General features: G+C 35.9%; 1 protein-coding gene across 6 annotated transcripts; it reads left to right on the top strand.

Moving 5' to 3' along the window:
* The first annotated feature begins 2,434 nt into the window (after positions 1-2,434).
* On the top strand, positions 2,435-26,692 carry LOC109080588 (E3 ubiquitin-protein ligase TRIM33-like). Of its 6 annotated transcripts, none has more exons than XM_042729374.1 (21): positions 2,436-3,036; positions 7,984-8,102; positions 8,438-8,585; positions 8,955-9,087; positions 9,342-9,458; positions 9,625-9,739; positions 12,585-12,731; positions 12,861-12,978; positions 13,509-13,819; positions 14,218-14,391; positions 15,748-15,762; positions 17,422-17,631; positions 18,065-18,191; positions 19,397-19,460; positions 19,664-19,814; positions 19,916-20,283; positions 21,942-22,065; positions 22,646-22,720; positions 23,524-23,676; positions 25,410-25,460; positions 25,662-26,692. In XM_042729374.1, the coding sequence occupies exons 1-21, from the start codon at positions 2,496-2,498 to the stop codon at positions 25,875-25,877; spliced, it is 3,477 nt and encodes a 1,158-aa protein (XP_042585308.1). In that variant the 5' UTR covers positions 2,436-2,495; the 3' UTR covers positions 25,878-26,692. The 6 variants fall into 6 exon arrangements, with proteins under 6 accessions (XP_042585312.1, XP_042585308.1, XP_042585307.1 ...); XM_042729373.1 differs by having other exon boundaries at positions 19,913-20,283; XM_042729378.1 differs by lacking the exon at positions 25,410-25,460 and having other exon boundaries at positions 2,435-3,036; positions 19,913-20,283.
* Positions 26,693-26,719: the final 27 nt, after the last annotated feature.

The following is a 26,719-nucleotide window of genomic DNA, read 5'->3' as shown; positions in this document are numbered from 1 at the left end:
AGAGCTTCTCACAGGGGTGACACGAGTGTGAAAATGGAGCAACACGCACTGATGGCATGACGGGAGGCCCACCGTTTAAATCGTAGTTAGATTTAGATGAAAAACTGTGGCACAGCTGCAGCTGCATCTGTCCAGCGACACCAATGCTGTCACAACATTAGAAACTCAATCCCTGCTGCATCCTGACCATAGAACTATGTTTCATGAGGCGTCAGCAGACAGGTAGACTGAGAAAGGATCCCTGAGTTTTTACGTTTACTTTTGGAAAACTTCTCTCTCTCTCCCTCACAAACACCCTCACCCTCACACGCACACACAGACACACACACACACTCACACTCACACAGACACGCGCTCAGACTATAGGAACAAGGTCTCTCTCTCTCTCTCTCTCTCTCTCTCTCTCTCTCTCTCTCTCTCTCTCTCTCTCTCTCTCTCTCTCTCACGCACATGTGCACATTCAATATGAAATTAAAATATTCTTTTAAAATAAAAATAAAATAAAACAAAATATAAAAACAAAAACACACACACACACAGTATAAAACAAAACAGTCACAGTAGTCTTAGTCATCACTAAAAATATGAAAACTTTGTATATTTTGCCAGAATCGTGAAAAAATGAGTAAAAGCTTTGGCACTCGACATGTTAAACAAGAGGTGAATGCAATTAAATTCATAATAACAATGTTATGAGATTAGTGGTTTAAATATAACGTTTTGAATATAGAAATATTAAATGATTTAAATAACTCAATTTATTCTTTAAAAATGAAACTGTAACCGCCAGTAGGTGGAGGTAAGTCACTATGTGAGTCCCAAATCGCTTACTTGCACTATTCTATGACGTTTTGTAGTATAAATAGTGTGAATAGTGCGTCCACACAGAAAATTCCAAAAAGAAAAAGTGCACTTTAAACACCCGGATAATGCACTTAAATAACTCAAAAAACGAAGTGTGGCATGTTGGACACTTCATGCACTCAACTGTCGCAGCTTTAATTACATAACGAAGGGGAAGGGGCTATCAGACTCTTATATAATTCATACACTACATGGTTGAGTACATAACACATAAACACACAACACATCATCTCATAGTGTATAGTGCGTCATTTGGGACCCAGCTACTGTCTTTGTCACTGAATCATTCATTCATTCGATTCGCTCAAACGGCTGATTCATTTAGGAATGAAGCAAGTGCCTGTCTTTATGAATGGGTCATTGAATCATTGACTCACTGGATTTGTTCAAAAACCAGATTAACTCATAAACTAAACACCGCTGCGTTTGCTTGGAGATGCGCAGTGTCTTAGCTGTGAGTTTGTTTGAAACTATTTTTGTTGAAGAAATAGAGTTATTAAATAAGAATGAAGATTAGTGTGGCATTTGTTATAATGGGTTTGTGTGACGCTTTTGATTAACAAAAGTCTGATCATTTGCAGACCTTTAATGTAAGAAATTGTGGCTTTAAAATATAATATAATTTTGTTTTAAAGAATAAAAAAGATTGTATTGCAATTCCAATGTTAATTTATGTATATTAATTTATTTAACGCCAAATACAGCGTTATGATGTTTAATTTATTTTCTAATTTACAATGTACGTACTTTTAAAAAACATAAGTAATATGTATATTTGTATATACTAGGGCTGTCAAATGATTAATCATGATTAATCACATCCAAAATAAAAGTTTTGTTTACATAATATATGTATGTGTACAGGGTATATTTATTATGTATATATAAATACACACACATAAATTATATATTTAGAAAATATTTACATGTATATACATTTATATATTTATATTCTTATATTTTATATTATATATAAAATATATTTAATATATAAACATAACATATTCTTCTTAAATATATACATGCATGTGTGTGTATTTATATATACATAATAAATATACACAGTATACACACATATATTATGTAAACAAAACTTTTATTTATAATAATATCAAACTAAATAAACCAATTCACAACACTAATATATACATATATGTATGTATATATATATGTGTGTGTGTGTGTGTGTGTGTGTATGTAACTTGCATTTCCATTTGCTCAAATAGCAAAAGAAAAACTCCACGATAGTGTTTTCATGACTTTTAATAATAGAAAAAAATTGAGAGACTGATAATGGCAGTCAGAAGAGAGAACGATAGACGCTGCATTAGAAACACCCGCGCATTATTGTTAACTAGTTTTTTGTAATTTGATGCAAAGGTAATATAATACAAAGAATAGTGTTATAAATGTACATACATCTCTTAAAAAATACAAATATGAAAAAAACCTTACGATGCCTATGACCGTTAAACGCATCACAGTCTTGTGAAAAAGGTCCATTGTTTTACTTTTTATTTATTTTGTAAATCTGTATTTCTCTGTGACGAACACGAGGGCGACGGCATGACGTCACACCCGTCGGATTTTCTGAGTGCGTCGAACGTCAGGCGGTTCAAAGAGGAGCAAAGATGGCGGACAACAAAGGCCAAGATTGTACGGAGAGCTCCGCAAATATGGAGGTAGAGGCTTCGGGAACAGAAGATAACGGAGACGGTGGCTCAAAGGACCCAGACGCGGTGATTTTAGTCGACTCGGAGCCGAAGGAAGGAGCAGACGAGCCCAAGTCTCAAGAGACCGTTCCCCAAGCGCTGACGACATCCAGCAGCGGCGGAGCTACAGACGAGACCCCGACTACCGAGAGCACCGAGCCACCGCCGCCGTCCTCCTCCTCCTCCTCAGCGGACAGCACCGCTGCTGGCGCATCACCCGCTCTCATCAACGAGATGTCGCCTCCTCCACCAGCATCCTCAACCTCCTCCTCTTCAACCCCTGCCGCCCCGATAAACCTGCTGGATACGTGCGCTGTGTGTAAACAGAGTCTCCAGAACCGCGACTGTGAACCCAAACTCCTGCCCTGCCTGCACTCCTTCTGCCTCAAGTGCATCCCGCAGCCGGAGCGAAAGATCACCGTCCCGGTGCAAGGGCCCCACGGACAGGACACTCGTATTGGTAAGTTAGGAAAAGGGAAGTTAGCTTCGCCAGTTCTGTCCCCAGCAATCCAGAAACCATCCGTTGCTCAACAGATCACACATGATAGCATGCAGTCAATCACATAAGTACATGTGAGATCGGTGTTTAACACGTACAGTTACGGATTGTATTATTCTAGTGCACAGGTGAGTTAGCTGTCAGAATTTATTGGTTAACTACAGTTTTGCAAGTCATGTGAAGTTAGTTAATTACCATCAGAATATTCTCTGTGTACCTGTGGATGCTGTAACCCAGTTGTTTTCAGTCTTTTAGATGCCTCCGACTCCCAAATATGCGCAAAGGAAAGGACCCTATACTAAAATTGGATAAGCAGCCATATATTTTTACGCATAAAGACCTAATTTATATTATGGTTAAGGGCAGCGGCTATTTGCACTAAGTGAAAATAGCGGTATTTTCTTAGCGACAAGTTATTTATACTAAATGCAAATAGCGATAGATTCTATTTAAACTGTAAAAATAGCATGATTTTCTGCTATTTATACTATTTATTGCAAATAATTGTAAAAAATGTTTTTTGGAACCCACTACAGTACTGTACCGTTATATAGCTATTAATTAATTCATTCATTTTCTGCATTAATCTTAAAGGCCTAATTTGGTTAAACCTTGTATTTTTTTTACATTCTTGCAATGTACTACTGATTAATTCTCTGTCACAATTAATATTGTTGCAATAATTATATATGCTTGCATAAAGCAATATATACTCTTGGAGATCTAGGATGTGATTGTTTTTGCCGTTGCAAAATGTGAACTGTTATTGCACAGCTGTATATATAAAGTTAAATATTTGTATATCCAACCTTATTCAAATACATTGCAGTACACTCACATAAAGCAATGTATGTTATAATGCAAATCTAAACGGCTAGGGGTCTGATAATGCAGGGGTCGTGGCCTGTGACCTTAACTCATGTTGTCATTCATGCACAATGGTTTTCTTTGACAATGCACACTGTGTCATCCCATTTTTTGCTTGTAAATCAGGCTAGAAGCAATGCTGTGGTGGTCGATTTGTGATGGATGGCTTTGTTTTAGCGTGGTTTGTTGGAGCGTTATCACCGTGTTGTGTCATTATTGGTGCAGTGGAAGTATGAAACGATCAGCCTGACTTTTTGGTCAAGCACTTGCTTTGCTGTTGACTCCTGAGTGCAGTGTATTATTCATTATGCTTGCGTTTCTTATAATAAGTTAGCGCCGTGCACTGTTGTTAATAATAGATGAACTCTGCATTAGCTGCTGCATGTAAAGCTATTTTAATTTTTTTGTGTGTTTATTCGCCCATATAAGGGATCACTGATGTATATTTATTAAAGCCCAAAGACTTTAATTTATCTTAACCTCTTCACTTCACCAAGCAGTGTCTTCACTGTTATTACTAAATGCAGTCAGATCAATCTGATAATATTGGATCAGTGCTCATTACACTGCAGAATATTTTGTCAGTGTATCACATTGAAAAGTTCATTCCACTGAACAGAAGTATTAAAACTGAGGACATATTTTTGTATTGTTCGGTTTATTTGCTTTAATTGAATAGGCTACACTGGGTGTCACATTACATTTTAATGCATTACAGACATGAATCCCATGTTATTTTCGTATTTTTTTTTTTTTTTTTTTTTTTTTTTTTGTAGTGTGATTGATTAGACATAGCCTAAACTATTATCTTAAGATTCCCAATTCAGTGGTCTTTACCATCTTGAATGTATCCAAAAATGAAAATCATACAATAGCTAGGGTATATTTCCATCCAACTATTTTTTTTTTTATGTTGCACATTTTTGATTATTACACATGGAAATGCCAAGATTCACGTAAATTCTAAAAATGCGCATAAGAAACGTATTTTTTATCTGATAAGAAAAAAAATGCGCATAAAGTATACATTTACTGAATAAATTCCACCATGCGCATCAAAAAAAGTCATGTGACTTTGCACAATGGGATGGGATAACTTGACTAACCAGTGGACCAATTTTGTTGCACAGCATCTGAAATGTTGTTTTGGTCCTTCTGAAATGTCTGAGCAAAGTCTGTCATCAAAGTATTTCGTATTATTGTCATCCACCTCCGAGAGCAATGGCAGCTTTTATTGTGTTTCGTCTGCTTGCTCTGAGGTGCAAGTAATTTATCATTTAAAAATTATATTAAGTGGCTTCTCCTACTTTTCTTGGGGATACTTAGTGCCAGTTTATCAGGAAGTGACGATTTTGTTCTCTTTGACTTGTTGGATGGAAACGGTGCTTTATTTGCAATTGTTTAATGCGATATTCCAGTTTTGCGCACAAGTTCAATTTGAATCTTTGAATGGAAACATAGTTAATGTCAGATTTGGGACATACTCTGTTTAATTGATATTCGATTCATCATTTTTATTTATTAACTAATTTTAATAGGCAAAAACAAATAAATAATACAGGCTTTTTGTTCTTTTTTATGCAAATTGTTAAAAAATCATCAAGCTCAGTCTTTCAGTCCTGTTAACAAAGTTATAGTATGGAAAATGATCAAACAAATATTTGTATGTAATTAATTTTGTGATAATGTAATTGACATTTATTGTTGTATATTTATTAGAATATATATATTCTAATAAATAAAAATAATAAAAAGTACATACAAAGAAATAGAATAGACTGAGCTAGTGTTAGAGGGTCAAGTTTTATTTTGTTTCTTAATAAATAAAAAGAAAACAAGTAGATAGAATGGAAGTAGATTAGAGAGTTATTTAGGATTATTCTGGAATTGTGATTTTTTTTTGCAACCCTATTACCATTGCTTTTTAATTGTATACATTTGATTTTTTTTCTTTATTGACGGAAGTCATGGTTTTAAACTGTAAATTTCTGAAATGTTGATAACAAGGATGCAAAATTAAAAATGTAAAAAAAAAAATCAACTATTTAATTTGATGGTCTAAAGTGGACGATCAACATTTTCTGAAGCTTAAGAATTTCAGAACAGTCATCATTCTGTAGTATTTGTTCTTTTCTTTTTTATTTTTAGTGTGTGTATAAATGATGCCCTAAACTTGAGCTATATTATTTGGTAGTTTACTCGTAATTTTTTTGGGATCAGTAATTGACGGGTTCGTTCACTTGCCAGGTTTGTTTTGGGCTTGTCGTAGACGTTTAATTAAAGTTCAGGAGGAGGTAACTCAGAGTTTACCAGCGTGACTCATCACAGTAACTGACTGAGAAAACTGCATGACACACAATTTGCTGCTTGTAGAATCTCAACAAGCACTTTGTTGTACTCAAGCATGTTGTCCAACTGCAGCTGTCAAACTATTATTCTCAGCCGGACTGTAGCCGTCTGCGTAGTTTGCTTTGCTTTGCTTTCAGACACTTCATGGAGACTTTCCTTGGTGTCCAGAGCAAATAAATCCTTCTGAAGAAATGTAAACACCAGCAACCCATTTTTGTCAATATACACCACGTTTATGAAATTTAAAGCCAAAACTTCCATAATGTGCTCTAGTTTGTTAGTGCTATCATATGAATTTTGCTATTGAATCTTAACAAATCAGTTGTTACAAATTTAAAAATGTCAAATCTAACAATCACCTGTTTTGATCTCAAACATAATAGTAATAAGTGTATCATAACCTGGTTGTGATAGTTCATAACCCTTGTGGTTTATAACCCTTGGTTTTGAATAATAAGGCAATTTGATTGCATTCCCGGGGTCTGCATATGAATTAATGTGCCTCAGGCAATGCACCATTGCCTCCAGTTAATATCAGTACAGAGTAACTCAGCTGTGAGTTGCACTGTGTTTCAGTGCAGTGTGTCTCCAGCTGCTCTCCCCAGCCAATCATCAGCGGGGTTTTGCAGCTGGGTGCTTAGGGGAAACCGGCTGAAAGCAGTATGAGCCAGTGCAAACTGGCTCAAACCGGTTTGGACTGGTTCTAGCTGTAGCTTTGTGGGGGGATTGATGGGCTGTCAGGGAAAAGAGGTGGGGGGTGTTGCATGTGATGGATGGGGGAGGTGCGTGTCCAATCCCTCAATATGTTTTCAAATTAAATTAGGATTGAATTAAATTAGTTTTATGAATAGATCATTATTTGTGGTGAAATGCTGCTGCAAGACGCACACAAAGAGCTGACTCTTAGTTATTGCAGATGGCAATAATGGGTAATAAAACCTTATGAATTATTGATAAATCAAAATCCCTTTTTGGATTTTAAATGCATAAGAAGACAGCATTACTGTTGAAAACTCTTGAAGCCTTTGAATTTGTATCTTTTAGTCTTAGGTTGTAAGTTTATACACTTGTGCCAGAAAGAAGTCACCAGTTTATTTGTTGATTGGTCAGTCCAATCACATTCCTGATCACCACTGCAGATCTTTTCTTTTTTTCTTTCTTGTTGCTGTTGAACATACTTATGTCATGATTTTTTTTTTCTAGTTGTAAAAGCATTTCCGTAGCAATTAGAGATGTGTCTTGATGGTCAGCTACTCTACCAGTCCAAGTAGTTTCATTCTGTTGCACTCTGTTCAGTTGTTTACAAATGCCAGAAAGTGCCTTAAATAAACGTATCAGACCTAGGGTCAGGTGAACATGAAACCAGGACCCCCTGAACACCGAAAAGACAACTAGTCATTCAGACAACCCACTATTAAAAAAGAAATAATTATATTGGGAACAGAACCTGAAAAATGTCATGAACCAAGTAATGGTTTACTATTTAATTTAATTTAATTTAATTTTCATCTTTTTTTTTTTTTACTTTGTTTTCCTGTAATACCAGTTTTTGTCCAGGGATTCAAATGAGGACTGTTTAAAAATAGTAGCATGACTATAGAGTATAAAAGGGTGAAGCACTCTTCTGTTTGTTTCCAGACTTTTCTAACTCTGTGGTGTTTTTCTTTGTTCCTTTTTCATGTTTTTGTGCAGTGAACGTCATGCGTTGCACGGTATGCCATCAGGAGTACAAACAGATTGACATGGTGGACAATTACTTTGTCAAGGACACTTCAGAGGCCACAAGCACATCAGTGGAGAACTCTACACAGGTCAGTATCAGCCCTGTGATATTGATTTAAGTAGAGTGTAACAACTGCATCTGTTAAAAAATCTTGACATCAGCCCTGAAATGGCTTTTAAATAAAAATGTTTGCGTTAGTCAGAAAGTATACCATAAATGTATTTTAGAAAGTCATTTTTTGAAATTTAACTCAAATTGCTCTTAAATCAAATGGAAACGAATGAATCAGTTGGTATTCACACCCCTAGATTAATTGGCTTTATTTGTTTGCATGCTATCGTTCATTAATTTTTGAGTTTTAAGTCAATAAATCAGTCCCCTGGTCATTATTTTAAGAGATGTCATTTATTTGCTCTGTACCAGGTCTGCACCAGCTGTGAAGATGATGCCAGTGCCATTGGATTCTGCGTTGAATGTGGGGAGTGGCTCTGTAAAACCTGCATTGAAGCACATCAACGGGTCAAATTCACTAAAGACCATAAAATACGCAAAAAAGAGGAAGTATCTTCTGGTATGTGCTAGGAGCTAATTCATTTGCATGTTCAATTGCTTATATTTGCTTGGAAGATGTGATATGATGGTTTTCATTATGCTGAAACATTCGGCTTTGGTCTAGTGGTCTTGTTGTAGTTTGTATTTTTCTATTTTGCACATTTAGCAGACTGAATCGTAGTACAGTTGCTATGGAAACAGGCAGAGTTTTGAGTGAGTCGCTTGCTCAGCCTGTACGGTTTTCATTAAAGCTAACCCACTTAGTTTCCCTCATTTTAATTGGCAAGGGGCATATGAGAACATATGGCAGACATATGGGAGAATAGAGGGTAGGGGGAAGAAATGAGCAGGAAAAAATGAATTTGACTTCGGTGGTTCTGTGTTGCAGAATCGGTTGGGACGTCAGGCCAGAGACCTGTCTTCTGTCCGGTACACAAACAAGAGGCCCTCAAGCTCTTCTGCGAGACATGTGACACTCTAACCTGCAGAGACTGCCAGCTACTTGAACACAAAGAACACAGGTCAGCTGGACCACAGTATTTACAGTAACCACACACCATCATCATCTTCATAATGATCATCTTCACCTGTATTAAATCATCTGGCACTGTATGAAAGCCTTTTTGAGCAAGAAAATTAAATGAAGAGAGACCTAGAACAAAAGCATGGTATTAAAGGAATAGATCAGACGACAGTTTATAGCTCCAGAAAAGTCTGAATAAACGCACCATATAAGATAATCTTCACCTCCACCACCTCTTTTTTTTTTTTGTAGGTACCAGTTTCTAGAAGAAGCCTTTCAAAACCAGAAGGGAATCATTGAGGCCTTTATGACTAAGTTGCAAGACAAAAGAAACTTTGTGGAGTTTTCTGCATCTCAGGTGCAAAACAGGTAGGACTTCCGTTGCATAATTTCCATCAGTTTTATCCGATGAAATTTATAGATCTTGTTTTTTCTGTTAAAGAAAAGTGCCTGGACATGATTGAATTATTGTTTTATGCACTTAATGTAATGAATGTAAAAAATTTATGTATTTTGTTCTCCTTTTCCACTTTAGAATTAAAGAAGTTTCTGAGACGCATAAGAAGGTTGAACATGAGATAAAAATAGCAGTATTTACTCTGATCAATGAGATCAACAAGAAAGGCAAATCTCTGCTGCAGCAGTTGGAGGTAAGAATACAGGCATCAGAAAATACTTGATTTCCAATGGCAGCAAGTCTGAAATTCCAGTTAAAAGAAGTTTGCACGGACGGTTAAGACATAACAAATAAAGCATCATTAGCTGCGTATCCATTACCTTTCAAATTTTGCAAATTGAAATTGCGAATTGAAAATACATCCAATTGAAACTCGTCAATTTCGCGCTTTTATGCTTCCATGAGGTGGTTTTTCAGCCAATTCAATGGAGGAATATTTTGCAAAACTGCAATGGAAACTTTTTTTCTGCATTTACAGCTTACTTGGTGTACGTAAAATTCACGATCATTCTTCAAAGTACTATAACCTTCAAGAAATACCTCATGCATGGCCACTCACAAGTGTAAGGGGCTTTCCTTGCTATTAATGCTTGAATAACCCCTTATTTACACAGCACACATCTGCAGCGCATTACGGCTCTGTCACAGCTGATCACGACCACTCTAAGTGCTTGTTTACACAGCCATGCCATGACACGTTTCAGAAGCAGCTCTCCACGCTGCTTTGCTAAAGATACACATCTACGTCTCCTTCGACTAAAAATAATGGCTAGTGTGGTGGCTGCAATATATACCAACAACAGTTGTCATGACTCGAGAAAAGAATTAATGTTTTAGTCGCATAACATGGACTTAATGGAAACGCTGTCATTTCGATATTTTTTTTATTTTCATTTATAAAATATTGCAAACATTTTGCACTAATCTGTAATGGAAACACACTTATTGATAGGAGGGATTAACGTGTGTGTGTGTATATATATATATATAATATGTATATATATATTATATATATATATATATATATATATATATATATGTATATATGTATATATGTGTATATATATATATATATATATATATATATATATATATATATATATATATATATATATATATATATATATAATATATATATATATATATATATATATATATATATATATGTATGTATGTATATGTGTATGCGTGTGTGTGTGTAAACTGGATCAAACGACAAAGACCGCTTGCAGACCATTCAATCAACCTTTACAACAAAACAAAGGTTTTCAACTGGGGACCCGTTACAACTTTAAAGAAAACAACTGTGTATTTAAAAGAGAGAATTTTAAAAGCCTTTTATGCAGAGGCACAGATCATTCAATTTAGATGAAAGCGTCTGCTAAATTAATAAATGTAGATCATGTGATGCAAGTGTATTCAAAGATTAGTTGTTGAAGCTGCGTCACTAAAAATAACAAGCTTTCAAGATGTCATGTTTGTGGTTTATGGATATTTAACATGCGGTAACACACATGGTGCAGTAAATGATGCATGTATTGATCAGATGAAATGTGATCCTGAGTGCTCGCAGGTGATGCATTGGAGCTACATGGTAATTCTAGATGAAAACAGTGATTTGTCTCAGCTGACCATTTGTGATTGGATCACCTGTTATGCATGTTAATACCTAGTGCAATCAAAGTCATTGTGTTTTTCCAGCAACCACCTTTTGTGAATCTTATCACATGCTATAGATCTTGCGAGTAATCTTTTACTGATGGTGTGAATTGGAGCAAAACTGCTAGGGTACAAACAAAATGACCTGAGTTTAGAAATGGATGAGGTAAGACAGAAGTATGTACTCCTCGGGGCACGATACAACAATGTATCGACATCTGAAGGACAAGAATGACATGTTCGAGGAAGGGTTTGGACACTGAAGATAGATGGTTTGATGGATGGCTGAAAAGGGAAGTGCTGCTTATTAGACACCTACAACACTTTCCTTCAGGGCTCAACCCAATTTAGCCCCAATTGACACCTTTTACTCCAGTTCACACCAGTCTGTGATGAATCGAGCCCTGCAGATGTCACAGTGTTTGATGTTACATCTTCAGGGAGTCTTCACTCTTCTCATCTCATAACTGATGAAGCCCTTCAAGTGTGGTGAAACTTTAAGCAACCAGAATCTATATTTACGCCTGATGTTAATGTCTATTTCTGGTGATCCGATCACAAATGGGCAGCAGAGACCGATGCTATCTTTCCCTGGTATAAACGTGTCATTTGTGACTGCTTGTGAACAGACTTTATGAGGATTGTCTTCTGACTCCAGACATCAGAAACTGCCCACATTTAATTTCCTCTGACCTAAGAGCAGAGCAGAGCAGTGAGACTACTTTACTGCTTTGATGCAGTGAGGTGGTGTTACACTGAATACAATTCTCAGTTTTTAGATTTAGTTTTAGATGGATGGAGTATAAAGTGTGCCGTGTGACAGACATCTGAATCTGTGTCACATTAACACATTGTACTCTTCAGCATAAACCAGTGATCTTGTTGGAAAGTAAAACTTTTAAAAATTATTTTCATTGAACAAAATTAAGCTGTAACAAGCTATAAATATTATATGACAAACTTTAAAAAAAAAAGTTGAAAACTTGCTTTGGGACTAACTGAAAAAAACTGAAATAAAAACAAATTTAAGCTAAAAGGAATTAACTAAAAATCTAATTAAAATTAAATAAATACAATTAAATAAAAATGAAAACAATATAAAAATAAAAGGCAATTCTAAATACTTTAATAAAAAAGAATACTAAAATAACACTGGTGATTTAGTTGCGCTTTATCTAGTTTTGTTGTGCACAAGCCGCAAGTCTAGTTTTTGTTGTTCTGGACATTGATCACAATTCCCCTGCCTCTCTGCATCTGATGTTAATGGTTCCTAGTTTGGTATTAGAAAGTTGATCATTTTGAGGCCCAGAATTTGTTTGTTTTCAGTCATTCATAATATTCTTCATTTCCCTTATCATTCGCTCCATCACTGTGTAAAGAGTGTGACCAAAGAGAGGAGTATGAAGCTGTTCAGCCAACAGAGGGACATCAGCTGCCTGGCCCAGCAGATCATCCATGTGCTCAACTTTACCAACTGGGCCATCAGCAATGGAAGCAGCACAGCCCTGCTCTACAGCAAGAGATTGGTTAGCACATGTTGTTTAATCAGGATCTGGACCTTTCTGACATCAGTTACTTAAATGACAAACAGCATTGCTATTCTGTACTTTGTGTCTTTCCTCATTTGCTTTTTTTGGATTTTGTCAACACTCTAGATCACATACCAGCTGCATTTCATTATGAAGGCCCGTGTGGACCCAGTACCTCAAAGTAATGGAGCAGTCCGCTTCTTCTGTGACCCCACCTTCTGGGCCAAGAATGTGGTTAACCTTGGTACTGACTCAACACTAACTAAACTTGCAGCTGAAGCCTGTTTTTGTAGCACGCTGAGAGCAAAAGCCCCTTTACACCAAGTTTAATACATTTTAAAATTAAAACATTGTGTCTGAAATATAATTCTACAATTTTTTTATTTTATTTTATTATTTTTATTTTATTAAACATTGTTTCTGAAATATCATAATAAAGTATTTAATTTTTATTTAATTTATTTTATTTTATTTTAGTGTAATGCATTTTGTTTTGTTTATATGTATTAAAATTAAACATTTTGGTTTGAAATATCATATTATTGTATTTTTATTTACATATTTTTTAAATAAACATTTATTATTAGTAGTATAGGAATATCATACTGCATCATTTTCATTTATTTGATATTATAAAATTTAATATTTTTTCCCCAAACTATCAAAATAGTTTTTTTTTTTTTTTTTTTTTTTTTTTACTTTTTCAGAACATGGTGTGAATAGGCGTTTATATGCTTTCAGGTGCATTGATGCCTTCTCTCCTTTTTTATCCAGGCAATCTGGTAATTGAAAAAGTGCCACATACTGCTCCCCCTCCCCAAATGATGGTCAATCAGCAGATCTCTCCCAGTCACAACCACCCAGGTAAGCACTCAGGACAGATCAACCTGGCCCAGCTGAGGTTGCAGCACATGCAGCAGGCTGCAATCGCCCAGAAGCACCAGCACCACCAACAGCAGCAGCAGCAGCAGCAACAACAACAGCAGCATCAGCAACAAATTCAGCAGCAGATGCGCATCGCCACACAGATGTCCCAGCACCCCAGACAAGGAGGTCCACCACAGATAACCAGTATACAGCAACCGGTAAGTTAGAGATTAGATCTTTTCTGCTTTTCCTCACTTGTCTGGTTTATTCTGGACCAGTATAGATGTGCTGTTTAACTAGGAAAGCTTGTAAAGCTGGAAAACCTGGTTGACCAGCTCTGTTTTTCGGTGAAAGTTGATGACCATTAAGGTCTTTCTGGTTAAGCTTCATATTTGTCAGATGAACATTGTTAAACACTACATTCTTAAATGAAGATTTAATTTTAAAATAATTGTAAAATTTGTTCAGAATGAGTGTCAGCAAAATTATATTTTGTTTATTCTTATAAATATTTGTTGATTTTGAAATTATAGTCATCCGACGTGTTTATTCCTGATTGTATGATTTGTTGTTCTAAGGGCCCTGTTGTCATTTCTTCCTTTGTTTCGCTTTTCAGCCACCAAGGCTCATTAGTATGCAGGCCCTCCAGAGGGGTGGGGTCAATGGCTCCTCCCACATGTATCCACCTCATCACCTGCGCATGGTATCAGCGCAGAACCGCATGCCTTCAGCGCAGCCCCGACTCAACGGGCAACCGTTTCCTATGATGCAGCCTCAATTACAGAGACAGGTCAGTGCAGAGACTCTTGCAGGTCATATTATAAAAACCAACATTTTAAGACGTTTTCTCTCTTTTCCTTCTCTGTTTTTGATTGTTTTATTTATTTATTTATATTATTTAGGGTTGCAAAGGGTGGAACATTTCTGGTAAATTTCCAAACATTTCTGAAATTTAAAAAAAAATCCTGGAACATTTCCAAAATGACTGGAGTTTTTCTAACATTTACCGGAAAATTTCTGCCTCGTTGCAACCCTAATTTTATTATGTCTGAAACAGTGTATGAAATATCATACTATATTATTTATTTATAGTTTACTACTTTTTTTTTTAATTAGGTAATTATTATGATTAAGGAGAGAGAGCATTTCTGTTATTGACACCAACAAAGCATGTGACATTGGCTCCTGTAGGTCACATGACATAAAGCCCAGGATTGGAAACTTAAAAATATGAACAGTGTTAAAATATGAGCAGTGTTTACTTTAGAAAAATATTTGCTGCATATTAAACGACAGTTTGTCTGTATGTAGAATCTATATAACAATAATGTAATCATTATACAGGACAGTGCTACTGATATTAATCTCATATATGAAAATGTGTTTTTATATATTCATAATATTAATATTTCTATATTTTAAATAGTTTTATTTAAATTAAATATTTTTAGTTTAAATTAATGTAAGAATGTATTATGGCAAAATAGGTATTAATATAAATATCTATTAATATAATTCATAAAATAAACATTTCAGATTATTTATTAAACCAGTAAATAAAAATGTATGTTGTTTAATACTTTAAACAGCCAGTTTTAACACATACTGTGTCATTATTTGAGTAAGTAGTGAGTAATTTCTTAGCGCTGCTTACTAGGGCTGGGCGATATGTCAAAAATATCTTATCGATAATCGCCTTTAAAAATATTGTGATATCCGATAATATCGTCTATCTAAGCCCCACCTCCACCACGTCCTGCCACCGCCGAGACAACATTGCTGACATGCACCATAAACACACACCAGGTTCAGTTTGGTCTTAATTATTACCACAAAGTTTGGTTTTACTTTTCTTAGTTTCTGCTTAAACTAACAGAAAACATTAGCTTTGCTGTTATTTTGGTGTTGCTAATAATTTCCCCTCTGTTCTTATCAAATTTCTGTTTGAAATTAATTTTGTTTTGTGAGGAGAACTGTTGAGGGAAAATAATAGAACCCAATTTTAAGTTCATCATGGTAAAGTTGGACATTCTGGCGGTGATAGTAAGAATGATAAATGCATGTTGATGTCATATAATAATGTCTTGAATAAAATATGCCTATTTTTTGATGTTTCTCTTTCTTTTTGGCATTATCGCTTGTGTAGACAAGTTTCATGATGGTAAGTTTAATTTCCCTTAATTATAACAATTGCAGCTTTGTTTTTAAACTTGTAGTCAAGCTATAACATATTTGATATTTATCGTATGACTAAAATCATGCAGGGATTAAAAATGAATTCTGAGCAAAAACGTAATTTTTTTTTTTTTCCCTTTCTGGTAGCCTATTAGTTCGGAGGTCTCTATTGACCTGTTTTTAACGAAATAAAAATAACTGCTTCATTTATTTAGAAGCAGAGTAATTTAAATTTCAATGCCCACAATATGATATTCAGTGTTGGGCTTCCGAAACTCTGAACACGTGCATGTTGAATGGCATGCAGAAGCCTAATGTCTTCATCTGTTTGCAACAAAACTTCATAGTATTATTGCAAATGAATTAAGAATTTATAATGCTATATCTCAGCTTAATTAAACATAATTATATTGTATACACAGTTTAAAAAATATGTACAAATATTGTACTGAAATGTGTGTTGAAGGAATTTGCTTATTTTAATTATAGCCTACGTGTCATGTTTGTGGTTTTTCATCATTATACAGTCTGTTTAAATAAATATTCAGAAACGCATGCAGTGCTACTTTTTGTCTTTTTTCTGTTTAACATTTATTAAACTGCAGATCAAAATAGAATAGGCCTATACCCTAAATAAGGATAAATTACATTGGAACACGTCTCCAAAATAATCGGATGCATGTTGACATTACAGTAGTCAGCGCCAAACAACAGGCAAATAAAATATAAACAGAGGTTACAAAAGTGATTCAGTCAAGATCAGTGAGGGATTTTCATTATTTTGTTCTTTGATTAACATTATAATGACTGGCGGCAGCGGCTGCTGTCAATGCATGCATGCAATACACCCTTGTTTTCTTTCTCAACTCTTTACGTTCACTTAAGACATAACTGATTGTATTTATGGGATATTTTGATATAATTCTGTGTGTATTTGTCCATTCGAACGTGTAAGAATATGAGAAAGAGAGCTCAGTCCAATGTTCGCGCATTTAAGAAGTGGCTTTTTTGCACGCGCTTTGTGTGTGTGAAAACAGAAAACAGTGCACGAGTGCAGAAGTGAGTTCTATTTCTTCTTCTTGCAGTTGAAACTTTTTGAAATCACAATAAATGCTTGTACAGAAACCGAGAAGCAGAATCGAAATGTAATTTAATTCCTGACCTAACGCATCTGATCTGATTTCCTAAATTGGAATAGCTTTTTGATTCTCAACCCTCCTACAAATTTATTTAATTCTTGCATGCAAAAAGACCTGTATGGTGACTATGGGGCTATGTAAAATATTTTTTGCAACTTACTAGGCTTATCATTTGTCAATTTTTTTTTCTTCGATAATGTTGATAATCATCTGTTACCTGACTGTTGACATTGACATTACTTTTTACAAGACATCGTCGATATTTGTTAACATCATATCGCCCAGCCCTACTGATTACACATTCTTATTCATACTCTAATTATATTTATATAGACATTCAGAGTTTTTAATATAGAGGTTTAGGTTTAGAGGTTTCTTGCCTTTCACACAGGACTAATAAAAACAACATCACATTCCACATTCAGAAAAAAGTAAATGTACTTGCTGTATGAATTTTTTTTTTTTTTCACCATTTTCCAACACCTTTCCCTTTTTTCCCCTCATAGCACTCTAATCCTGGGCATGCTGGGCCCTTCCCTGTGGCGTCGCTACACAACATTAGTGCTGCCAACCCCACCAGTCCCACCAGTGCCAGTATGGCTAATGCCCACATTCACCGTGGCCCCACTAGTCCTGTTATTGGCCCCATAGAGCTTATACCATCAGTCACCAACCCCGAAAACCTGCCCTGCCTGCCCGACATCCCTCCCATTCAGGTAATGTACTATTGCATTTCCTTAGACTGATTGTGAGATGACTGGATGTTGTAGAATGATTTAGTGGTTATAGATCTGGCCTGGTAAACCAAGGGTTATAAGTTCAACCCCCAGAAAGTGTGATCATGAGGATACAAATCTAATAATCGGGTGGAAATGTAATAAAGGACCTAAATATAATAACATTTGGGATTAAATGTAATAAAGCATTTAAATGTAATAACTTTTGGGCCTAAATGCAATAAAGATTTTAAACATAATTAGGTTTAAGGCACCTAAGGCAACGAGACAAAGACAATCCCTATTCTTGGATCTGCTATTATTGTTTTTTTATATAACAGACGCTTCCCTATCTGAAGCAAAATTAAACAAAGCTAAATTGATTTAGAGCTCATGTGTTGCAAAAACAAATTTTTGTTTTTGTAATTTTCAGCTTGAAGATGCCGGTTCGAGCACACTGGATCACATTCTCAGTCGATATATTTCTGCTAGTTCATATCCTGCTGTTGGCCCCACCAATCCCTCACCGGGACCTTCTACACATTCCCCAGGATCGTCAGGTACTTTCTGGGTCAATTTTTAACATGAATTGTTTGGATTCCAAATGTTCGTAGAAATTAGCATGCATTTAAATAATGTCATGAAATATTCATGCACATCAGAATTTGCTATGTATAATATTTATATATGCTTAATATATGCCATATTCATCTTGCTTTTGGTACTATATGGCATAAACTCCTACCCAACCAACCTGGGGTGCCAAGGCTACGCTAGTTGCCCAGCTCAGTGCCTCTGGTTCCATAAGGCTCCAAGTCTCCCATCCAACTATATGCACCAACCCTGGGGCTCAGGCTGCATTAGCCCCATGAGCATTATTACCAGCCCTATGTGCCAATCTCGCCAACAACTCCAGCTAGCATATACATGCATTGCTGTGCACCAGTGTTACGATAACAAAAACTATCAAAAAACAGTTTTCGGTAATTGAAAAAAAAAAATTAATGGATGAAAGGTTTCGCTTGCCTGGTCCGAACCAGAGTTCGATTGCTCCCCCTGCCCCGCTGGACTACAATCATATTATTTTATTTGGGTCTGAACCGCTGTTTGTTTGCGTCATCAAGCCAGCAGCTGTTTACCCCGTTGCTTACTAACGGTGGCGCAGGAGGTGGTGGCAAATGCATAACATTGCTCTCTGCACTTTTATATATTTACATTTTTGAACCATTAGTTTTGTTTACAAAGCTTCGGTACATAACGGCACTTACGTCTTTCTTACGAATGTAATGCAAAAGATCTAAAAAACACTGAAGGTGAACAGAAATTAGAAATCAGAAATTAGTCAGTCACGCTTGTCAGGAAAGTGAGTGCAACACACAAACACACATTTTTATCAAATAATACGTCATTAATAGCAGTTCACTTCCGCAATTCGGTACGATTGCATTCACATCAGCAGCGAACCATACCGGAGTTCACATGAAACGTACCCAGACAACCCTTTTTAAGCGGACTCGGGTACAGTTCGCGGGTGTGCACCCGAGTTCGGAAGACAGCGTTCACATCATCCAAACGAATCGAACTCTGACGCTAGTGTGAAAGCACCCTAATTTTGTACCTCTTGGAAAATGACAAAAATATGTATTATTAAAACTTAGACTGGTTAGACTGGTTTTTGCCCTCAGCTATAACAATGTCAGTTAACTTGTTAATTTTTCTAAAAGATTTAATTCTTTTAATGCTCTCCGTGTCTCTTCTTCTCTAGGTTTATCTAATTCTCACACTCCAGCTCGTCCATCCAGCACGTCAAGCACGGGCAGCAGGGGCAGGTCAGCATTTGCATTTTTTTACCTCAGTCATTTAAAGTAAAAAATAAATAAATACATTTTGTTTCTGTTCTTTGAATAATATTACTTGCAGTAATATCAGCAGTTGTTAATTATAGCTAAGAAACTGTATGTCTGAAAAAAGCAACATTGAATGCAAGATTGTTATTTGTGTCTTCTGTCTTTGCTTATATGTGTGGGTTCAGTTGTGGGTCAGCTGGCAGACCTGGGACGGGAAACACGGCAGTGGACCAGGTGAAGGTCAAACAGGAACCGGGAGTTGAGGAAGAATGTAGCTATTCTGGAGCAAATGTCAAAACCGAGCGCTGTAAAGATGGCAGACGGAGTGCTTGCATGGTATTTATCTTCAGCTTACAGTTTCTTCCTGGTTCTAAGAGATACAGTTTGTTTCATGTTATACAATGTCTTTCTGTTGCTCTTTTTTTTCCTCAAAGCAGATGAGCAGCCCAGAAGGAAGCCTAACTCCCCCTCTTCCTGTCCTTGGCTCCGTGTCTACCGGTTCAGTCCAGGACATTTTAAGAACACTTGGTGAAAATGTTAAATCTGAACCACAGAGCAATCAGCGCTCATCCTGTACGAAGCCAAACTCCAGCACACCTCTAACCAATGGGACCACCGCGTCAAATGGTAGTCAGCAGGGGAGCACCGCTAACGCCAACAGCCAGACCACTGCAGGAAAGGAAGACGACCCGAACGAGGACTGGTGTGCCGTGTGCCAGAATGGAGGAGAACTGCTGTGCTGTGATCGCTGTCCTAAAGTCTTCCACATGACCTGCCATATCCCAACACTCAAATCTTCTCCCAGGTAAAGAATGTGGCTTTATTTCTACAGATAATGTAACACATTTAATTCAGCATTAATGCTGTTTTTGTGTAGAACATCTGGGCTGGTAACTGAAAGGTTATGGGTTTGAACCCTACAAGGTGCAATCGGTGAACTATTAGCAATGTGTGCTCTAGTACGACACTTAATCCTAGGCGTCTGTCATTTTGGTTAACAGCAGATCATTTGCTATTCATTATCTACATGTAGGAAATTCCCATTAAGGCTGATTGTATTTATTTTAGGGCTGTCAAATGATTAATCACGATTAATCACATCCAAAATAAAAGTTTTGTTTACATAATATATGTATGTGTACAGGGTATATTTATTATGTATATATAAATACACACACATAAATTATATTTAGAAAATATTGACATGTATATACATTTATATATTTATATTCTTATATTTTATATTATATATAAATATATTTAATATATAAACATAACATATTCTTCTTAAATATATACATGCATGTGTGTGTATTTATATATACAATATAATATACACAGTATACACACATATATTATGTAAACAAAACTTTTATTTTGGATGTGATTAATCGTGATTAATCATTTGACAGCCCTAATTTATTTACATCTTTACATTTACTAATCATAACTGACTAGTATTGTATTTTTTATTTTATATTTTAGTATTTTTATTAAGATGCCATCTGTAGAATTGACTTTTTCTTTAATTTCTTAAATTATTTTATTATTTATAAATTTATATATTCAATTTACTTTTTTTTTATTTGTTTAAAATTTATTTTTATTATAATTCTTACATTTTAAGATCCAACAAAAACAAAATCCTTTAATTTAATTAAAAAATTTCAATCCAATTAATGCAATTTTATTCATATAAATAAATTACTTTTTTTCTTTTTTTTTATACACCAGTGACAAATTGTCATAGTTTTCTAAGATAAACGTTTTCATTTAGTCATTTAGCAGACACTTTTATCCAAAGTGACTTACAAATGAGGAAAATAGAAGCAATCAAAATCCACAAAAGAGCAATGATATGTAAGTGCTGTGACAAGTCTCAGTTAGTCTGATAGTCTAGTAATGCATTACATGTAAGGTTTTTTTCATAATAAGTTGAAAGAATAGTAAAAGAATAGAGAGCACTTGTGTTAGACATTTTTTATAATAAATAAAAAGAAAACAAGCAGATTGAATAGAAAAAGAATAGAGAATGCATTGATGTTATACCACTGCACCCACTGGGGATTGTTGGCTCTAAAAAGGCATTGTGGTATAATATCAATATTAAATTATGTTGTTAATTATTCATTTTTTTTCACAGCTTGTTAAACCTTGCACTAATACTTAACTCAGGTAAACAAATTGAGCAGAGAGATAAATAACTGACCAATTTGTTTAGCCAGTCATTACAGAGAGGTCATTTACATATTGTGGTCATAAAAGTTCAGTAGCTTAACAGCTTGTAGGTCAGAGAGAGGGTGGAAAATATTCTTGAAAACCTAAATTATGACTGTTTGTGGTGCCAGAAACTTTGACTAATATTAATAAATGGACTTCAGGGTAAAAACAAACATGTATGAATGTTTTAAGGCTTTAATTCCTTTTTGTGTTAAATGATGTTATACCTTCATTCTGCTGCAGTGGAGACTGGATGTGCACCTTCTGCAGAAGTCTCTCAAATCCAGAGATGGAATACAACTGTGATGACGATCCACTCAGTAACAAAGAAAAGAGTGAGACGGCAATGAGTCCAGAGGACCAGCGAGTGAGTCACACTGAGAAACAAACACAATCGTATTCAACAAATGAGTCAACTTTGGGGAGCACATAGTACTTTAGCCCTAATTAGTAGACGGGCAAAGTAAAGCTCCTTTCACACTGCACGTTGGACCCGGAAAATTGCATTCGCGACGAGAAAAAAAATGTGCAAACTGTAACGAAGCAGAGATCAGTTAGTTCCTCACTATCCGTGCTGTAGCTGAGATCGTTCCCCAGCTTAAGTGAACGTTAACGTGCCTAGCGTTTTCAACTCGTACATTACACGTCACACCCTGATATCACGTGTCTTTACGGGACCTTTACGGGTTGTGTGTGAACGCACGCACATATTCCGGGTAATCACTGGCAGTGTGAAAGGGGCTAAATCTAGCGACCCGGGAACAATTGTCAGGACACATTACCCGTGTATTTTCCGGAATCGCTTTAGTTCCGGGGCTTTAGTGACCCAGCAATCAGATATGGTCTACAAAGCTTGTCCACCAGAGTTCCTCATTAATATATTTCAAGTTTTTGCCCAAATGCATATTGTTAATGTTTCCTCTTCTCTCCTATTCCTGTATTTTCAGCGTTGTGAGCGCTTGCTGCTGCACGTGTTTTGTCATGAGCTCAGTACAGAGTTTCAAGAGCCTGTTCCTATATCGGTGAGTTTCCATCAAGCCCACAATATCCTCATTTCCCATAAATGCAGATGTTTCTGATGAAGTGTTCTTAAAGGGTAAAGCTGAGATGTGTAATTGGACCATTGCTCAGTACGAGCAGTAATATTTAATTGCTGCGTCTCTGCTAGGTCATTAACACTACTGCAATAAAGCTTCTAAAACAGCAACATCGCTCACATGTACATCTGTAGTGACTCCAATCATTTGTTTTCAAACATGGATTGAGCCTCTGGGCCATTTCCTGCTGTTATTTGTCATAGCAGGATTATGATTCTTGTGTAATTACGTTATTGAGTGAATGCAATAATGCATCAGGCTGACGGGTAATAACCATGATTTTGTAATTTCATTAGATTTGGTCTTATATACCCCCTCACTTTGCTCTTTCATGACTACTTCAGTCCACGGCTCTGTTCTAAAACAGACTGCTGTCTACATGGGGATTTTCCTTCTAAGGCAGAACAAGTGATGTCATTGTTATCAGATTTTATTCCTAATGTAATTTAAATTTCACAGCTTTCAGTCTTTTTTTCAGTCAGTTTAATGAATGATTATAATTTTTAATGCTTTTAGTTTTAGCTAACAACACTGGAGCAGAGAAAACTGAGCTTGCTGTAGTGCATTATGGACCTTTTGCTTTTGGCTAATACTGTTAAATAGTATTAGTAGTTGTACTTTTTCATTTGGGATGCACATGTTGAGTTGAAGGGTAAATGAAATGGTTTGGAAGAGATCCCCATGTTCAACATTATAGTTTTAATGCTGAAGCCTTGATTTCTCTCCAGGTACCCAATTACTATAAAATAATAAAGCATCCGATGGATTTGACCATGGTAAAGCGGAAACTGCAGCATAAACATCATCTGCATTACAAGAGCCCCAAAGAGTTTGTGTCCGACGTGCGCCTGGTCTTTAGCAATTGTGCCAAATATAATGAGGTGAGTTGGGGGCATGTCCTAAACCTGTGTTGGGGTGCATGTAAGAAATTAGTTTTTGGAGAGTATGAAATACACTAAAGCAACACAGCATGAGAACATGTGATGGGTTTGCATGAGTTCACTGCCTCTTATGGTCGCCAGTACTAACTATTAAAAGAATGGATTCAGTCAAGCTGAGCATTAATCAGCTGCTGGATGTTGAGCTTGTGTTTGTCACAGGGCTAACACACTTTGTGGTGTTTCACGCCATTGAAGGGATGTTTATTTTAATGTTGCACAGTGTTTTGGTATGATACATTTGATTATTGTTTTATTCAGTGTTTTTATTTGAACAATAAAAATGACAATCAAATGCATGGTATGAATGCCAGTTTCACAGTCATTTACGGTTTCTGACATTCATTCAAGACCCCATGAAGCAAACTCCACGAGTTTATGTATTTCCTCTTAATAACAGAAGTTTGGGTGGGTCTTGATTTAAAAAAAAAAATGTAATGGCCAGCATGCTTTAAATTGCAAGTGTTGTTAGTCGTAATGAGGAACATTCTCATGCTAAAGAATAAGTGAAATTTCTCAGCTTTTGCACTAGCATAATATTTGTATTTATTGGGGTCTTTTTGGAGTCTGTATGGAAAGTGTACATGTTTAGTGACTGTGAAACTTTAAATTAAAACTAAATGGCTCTGATGCGTTCAAACTCACATCCCATGTACACAGATTATTCAATTTCAGTTTTACATATCTTGGAAGCTATTATTTTAGTATCATTGAGGTACTAATATAGTTTTTATTAATATTTTTATATTTTCCGTTTTCATTTGAATTTTAGTTGAAGGTTTAGTAATTTTGTCATTTTTGGTAGTTTTTGTTACGAAAATGGTTTTAGTTTCAATTTGTCAACTAGCCTATAATAACCCTGCCAAGTTGCGTTTACGACATTATTTTTACAATTTAGTTGACAGCAAATCTCAGTCATGCCATTAATTTTACATCTGCGGCAGCTTCCATTTTAAATGCAGTGGTAATATATGAATCAAATATGCAATTATTACACTGAATGTTATAGAGATTTTTTGGCTTCTATTTTACCAAAGGATGTGTACTGTATGTCCACTTTAGGTCGTATCAGTGGATGGATTTGTTCTGTTTGGGGTGTCTGAGTTCATCACAGTGGCCACAGTATGCTTAAAATTCACAAATAATTGTTAGTTGTGGGGAAAAATAGCTTAAACGGTAGAAACACTCATGTTATGAACTGTAGCACTGCTATTGTGATGATTTCTAGGGTTACTGAAATGTTATTTCTGTCTGAAGATAACTGTAAAATGTGGTAGACTTTTTACCATCTTCACAAAACTTGATGATTGTGGCATTCATGTCAAAGAAGCACGTTATTGTGAACTATTTCTGAATTTTCTCATCCAATTTATCTGTGTTGCATTTAGTTTGTTTGTTTGTCATCATTACTGGCACTGTTTGTTTTTGAGGCATATTTTTAAGGCAAATCCCCTTCTAGTTTTTCTTCTTCGTGAATATAAAGAGGCCGTTTGCTTATGCCTTCTAACTGAAAGGCATTTATTATGAGCAAACCAAAAATTGTGCTCCTTGGACATTTTTAAATACAGATGAGGCTGTGACCTCACTGTGTGGATGGTATAAAATCTTTCTTCCCCCCTTTTCTTTTGAATTTTTTTTTTTTTTTTTTTTTTTTGTGGTGTCGTTGCCCTTTTTAGATGTCTCGAATAATCCAGGTTTATGATGAGGAGAAAGAGAGTAATGTTCAGGTAAGATGTTTCGTACACCACACCGATGGGTTCAGCAGTGCTGGCACCCAAAGCAACTAAAATAGGAGTTTTAACCCTTTCTGTGCTTCTCTCCTCCTCCTCATCCTCCTCACCCGTTCATCCCTGGGCCTGCATTCCACCCGCTCTCTCCTCGTCTTTCCTCACATTTCCACACTCTTTCCCCTCTCCTCTCTCTCCTAGGCCGACTCGGAAGTGGCAGAGGCGGGCAAAGCTGTGAGTCTGCATTTCGAGGAGAAACTGCTGGAGATTTTTCCCGACCAGACGTTCCCAGTCGTCGTGGAGAAAGAGATGCGAGCGGAGGCCGATAAGGATTCGGAGGACTCTGACGATGACGTCGTACAACCGAAACGCAAACGCTTAAAAGTGGACACCGAGAAGCTGTTGCACATCAAATGAAGAAAATGAGAAATGAAGAAACTGTCTTCCTCTCAAGCTCAGTCTTATTCTGCCTTCTGAAGGGCGGGATTAATGCTGGAACTGATGCGAGTCAAATGCTTCGTTTATTTCATGTTCTCCCAAACCCCGACGATCCATTGTACATACAGCGTGAGAACTTTTAAACGTGCATTGTGGACGTTGGCGTCATCATCGGAGGATCGATGAATGAATTGTTGGGTGTGGACGAAGACACTTGTACAGGTTTAAATAGTCTCGTTTTAGTCTTGATTTAGTAAATAACATGTTTTTCTTTTTTTTCTTTCTTAAACTGAGTTATTATTATATTTGTAAATCTATTGTGAATGATACTTTATAAATAATACTCCTCTCTCCCTTCTGTTGTATGATAAAGTTTATCATATATGGCCCACCTGCTTCCTTTGCATGTGTATTTTCTTATCCCTACAGTTAAAATCCCTTCAGTAGGAGAAAGTTTGATCTTTATTTTCAATAAAACTGTGACTTCTGGATTGTTGGAAACTTTAATCGCGGACCCTTTAACTCAAAGGATGCATATTAAATGGGTGTCTGTGCCACCTGACCAAAGCCAATACAAAAGTACTTTAAACAAGCATTGTTTATTTCATTCCAATTATATATAAACTACAGTATTGCCATTGTTACATTTAGAATGGTTATAGTCTTGGATGTTGAGTAAATGTTGAAGTGAGTTGGAATTTGTACATTCCAATAATTTGAAATCCAGTAATTTATATAAAACGCAGTATTATACAGTTCTAAAACCTTCTTGAATAAAATATCTCTGAATTTTATTCTCCAAACTTTCCTGTAACTTCTGG

This window comes from Cyprinus carpio, chromosome B8 (genome assembly GCF_018340385.1).
Source record: "Cyprinus carpio isolate SPL01 chromosome B8, ASM1834038v1, whole genome shotgun sequence".
Taxonomy (NCBI): domain Eukaryota; kingdom Metazoa; phylum Chordata; class Actinopteri; order Cypriniformes; family Cyprinidae; genus Cyprinus; species Cyprinus carpio.
Note: the sequence above shows the minus strand (reverse complement) of the source record. Positions and strands in the feature narration are given on the sequence as shown.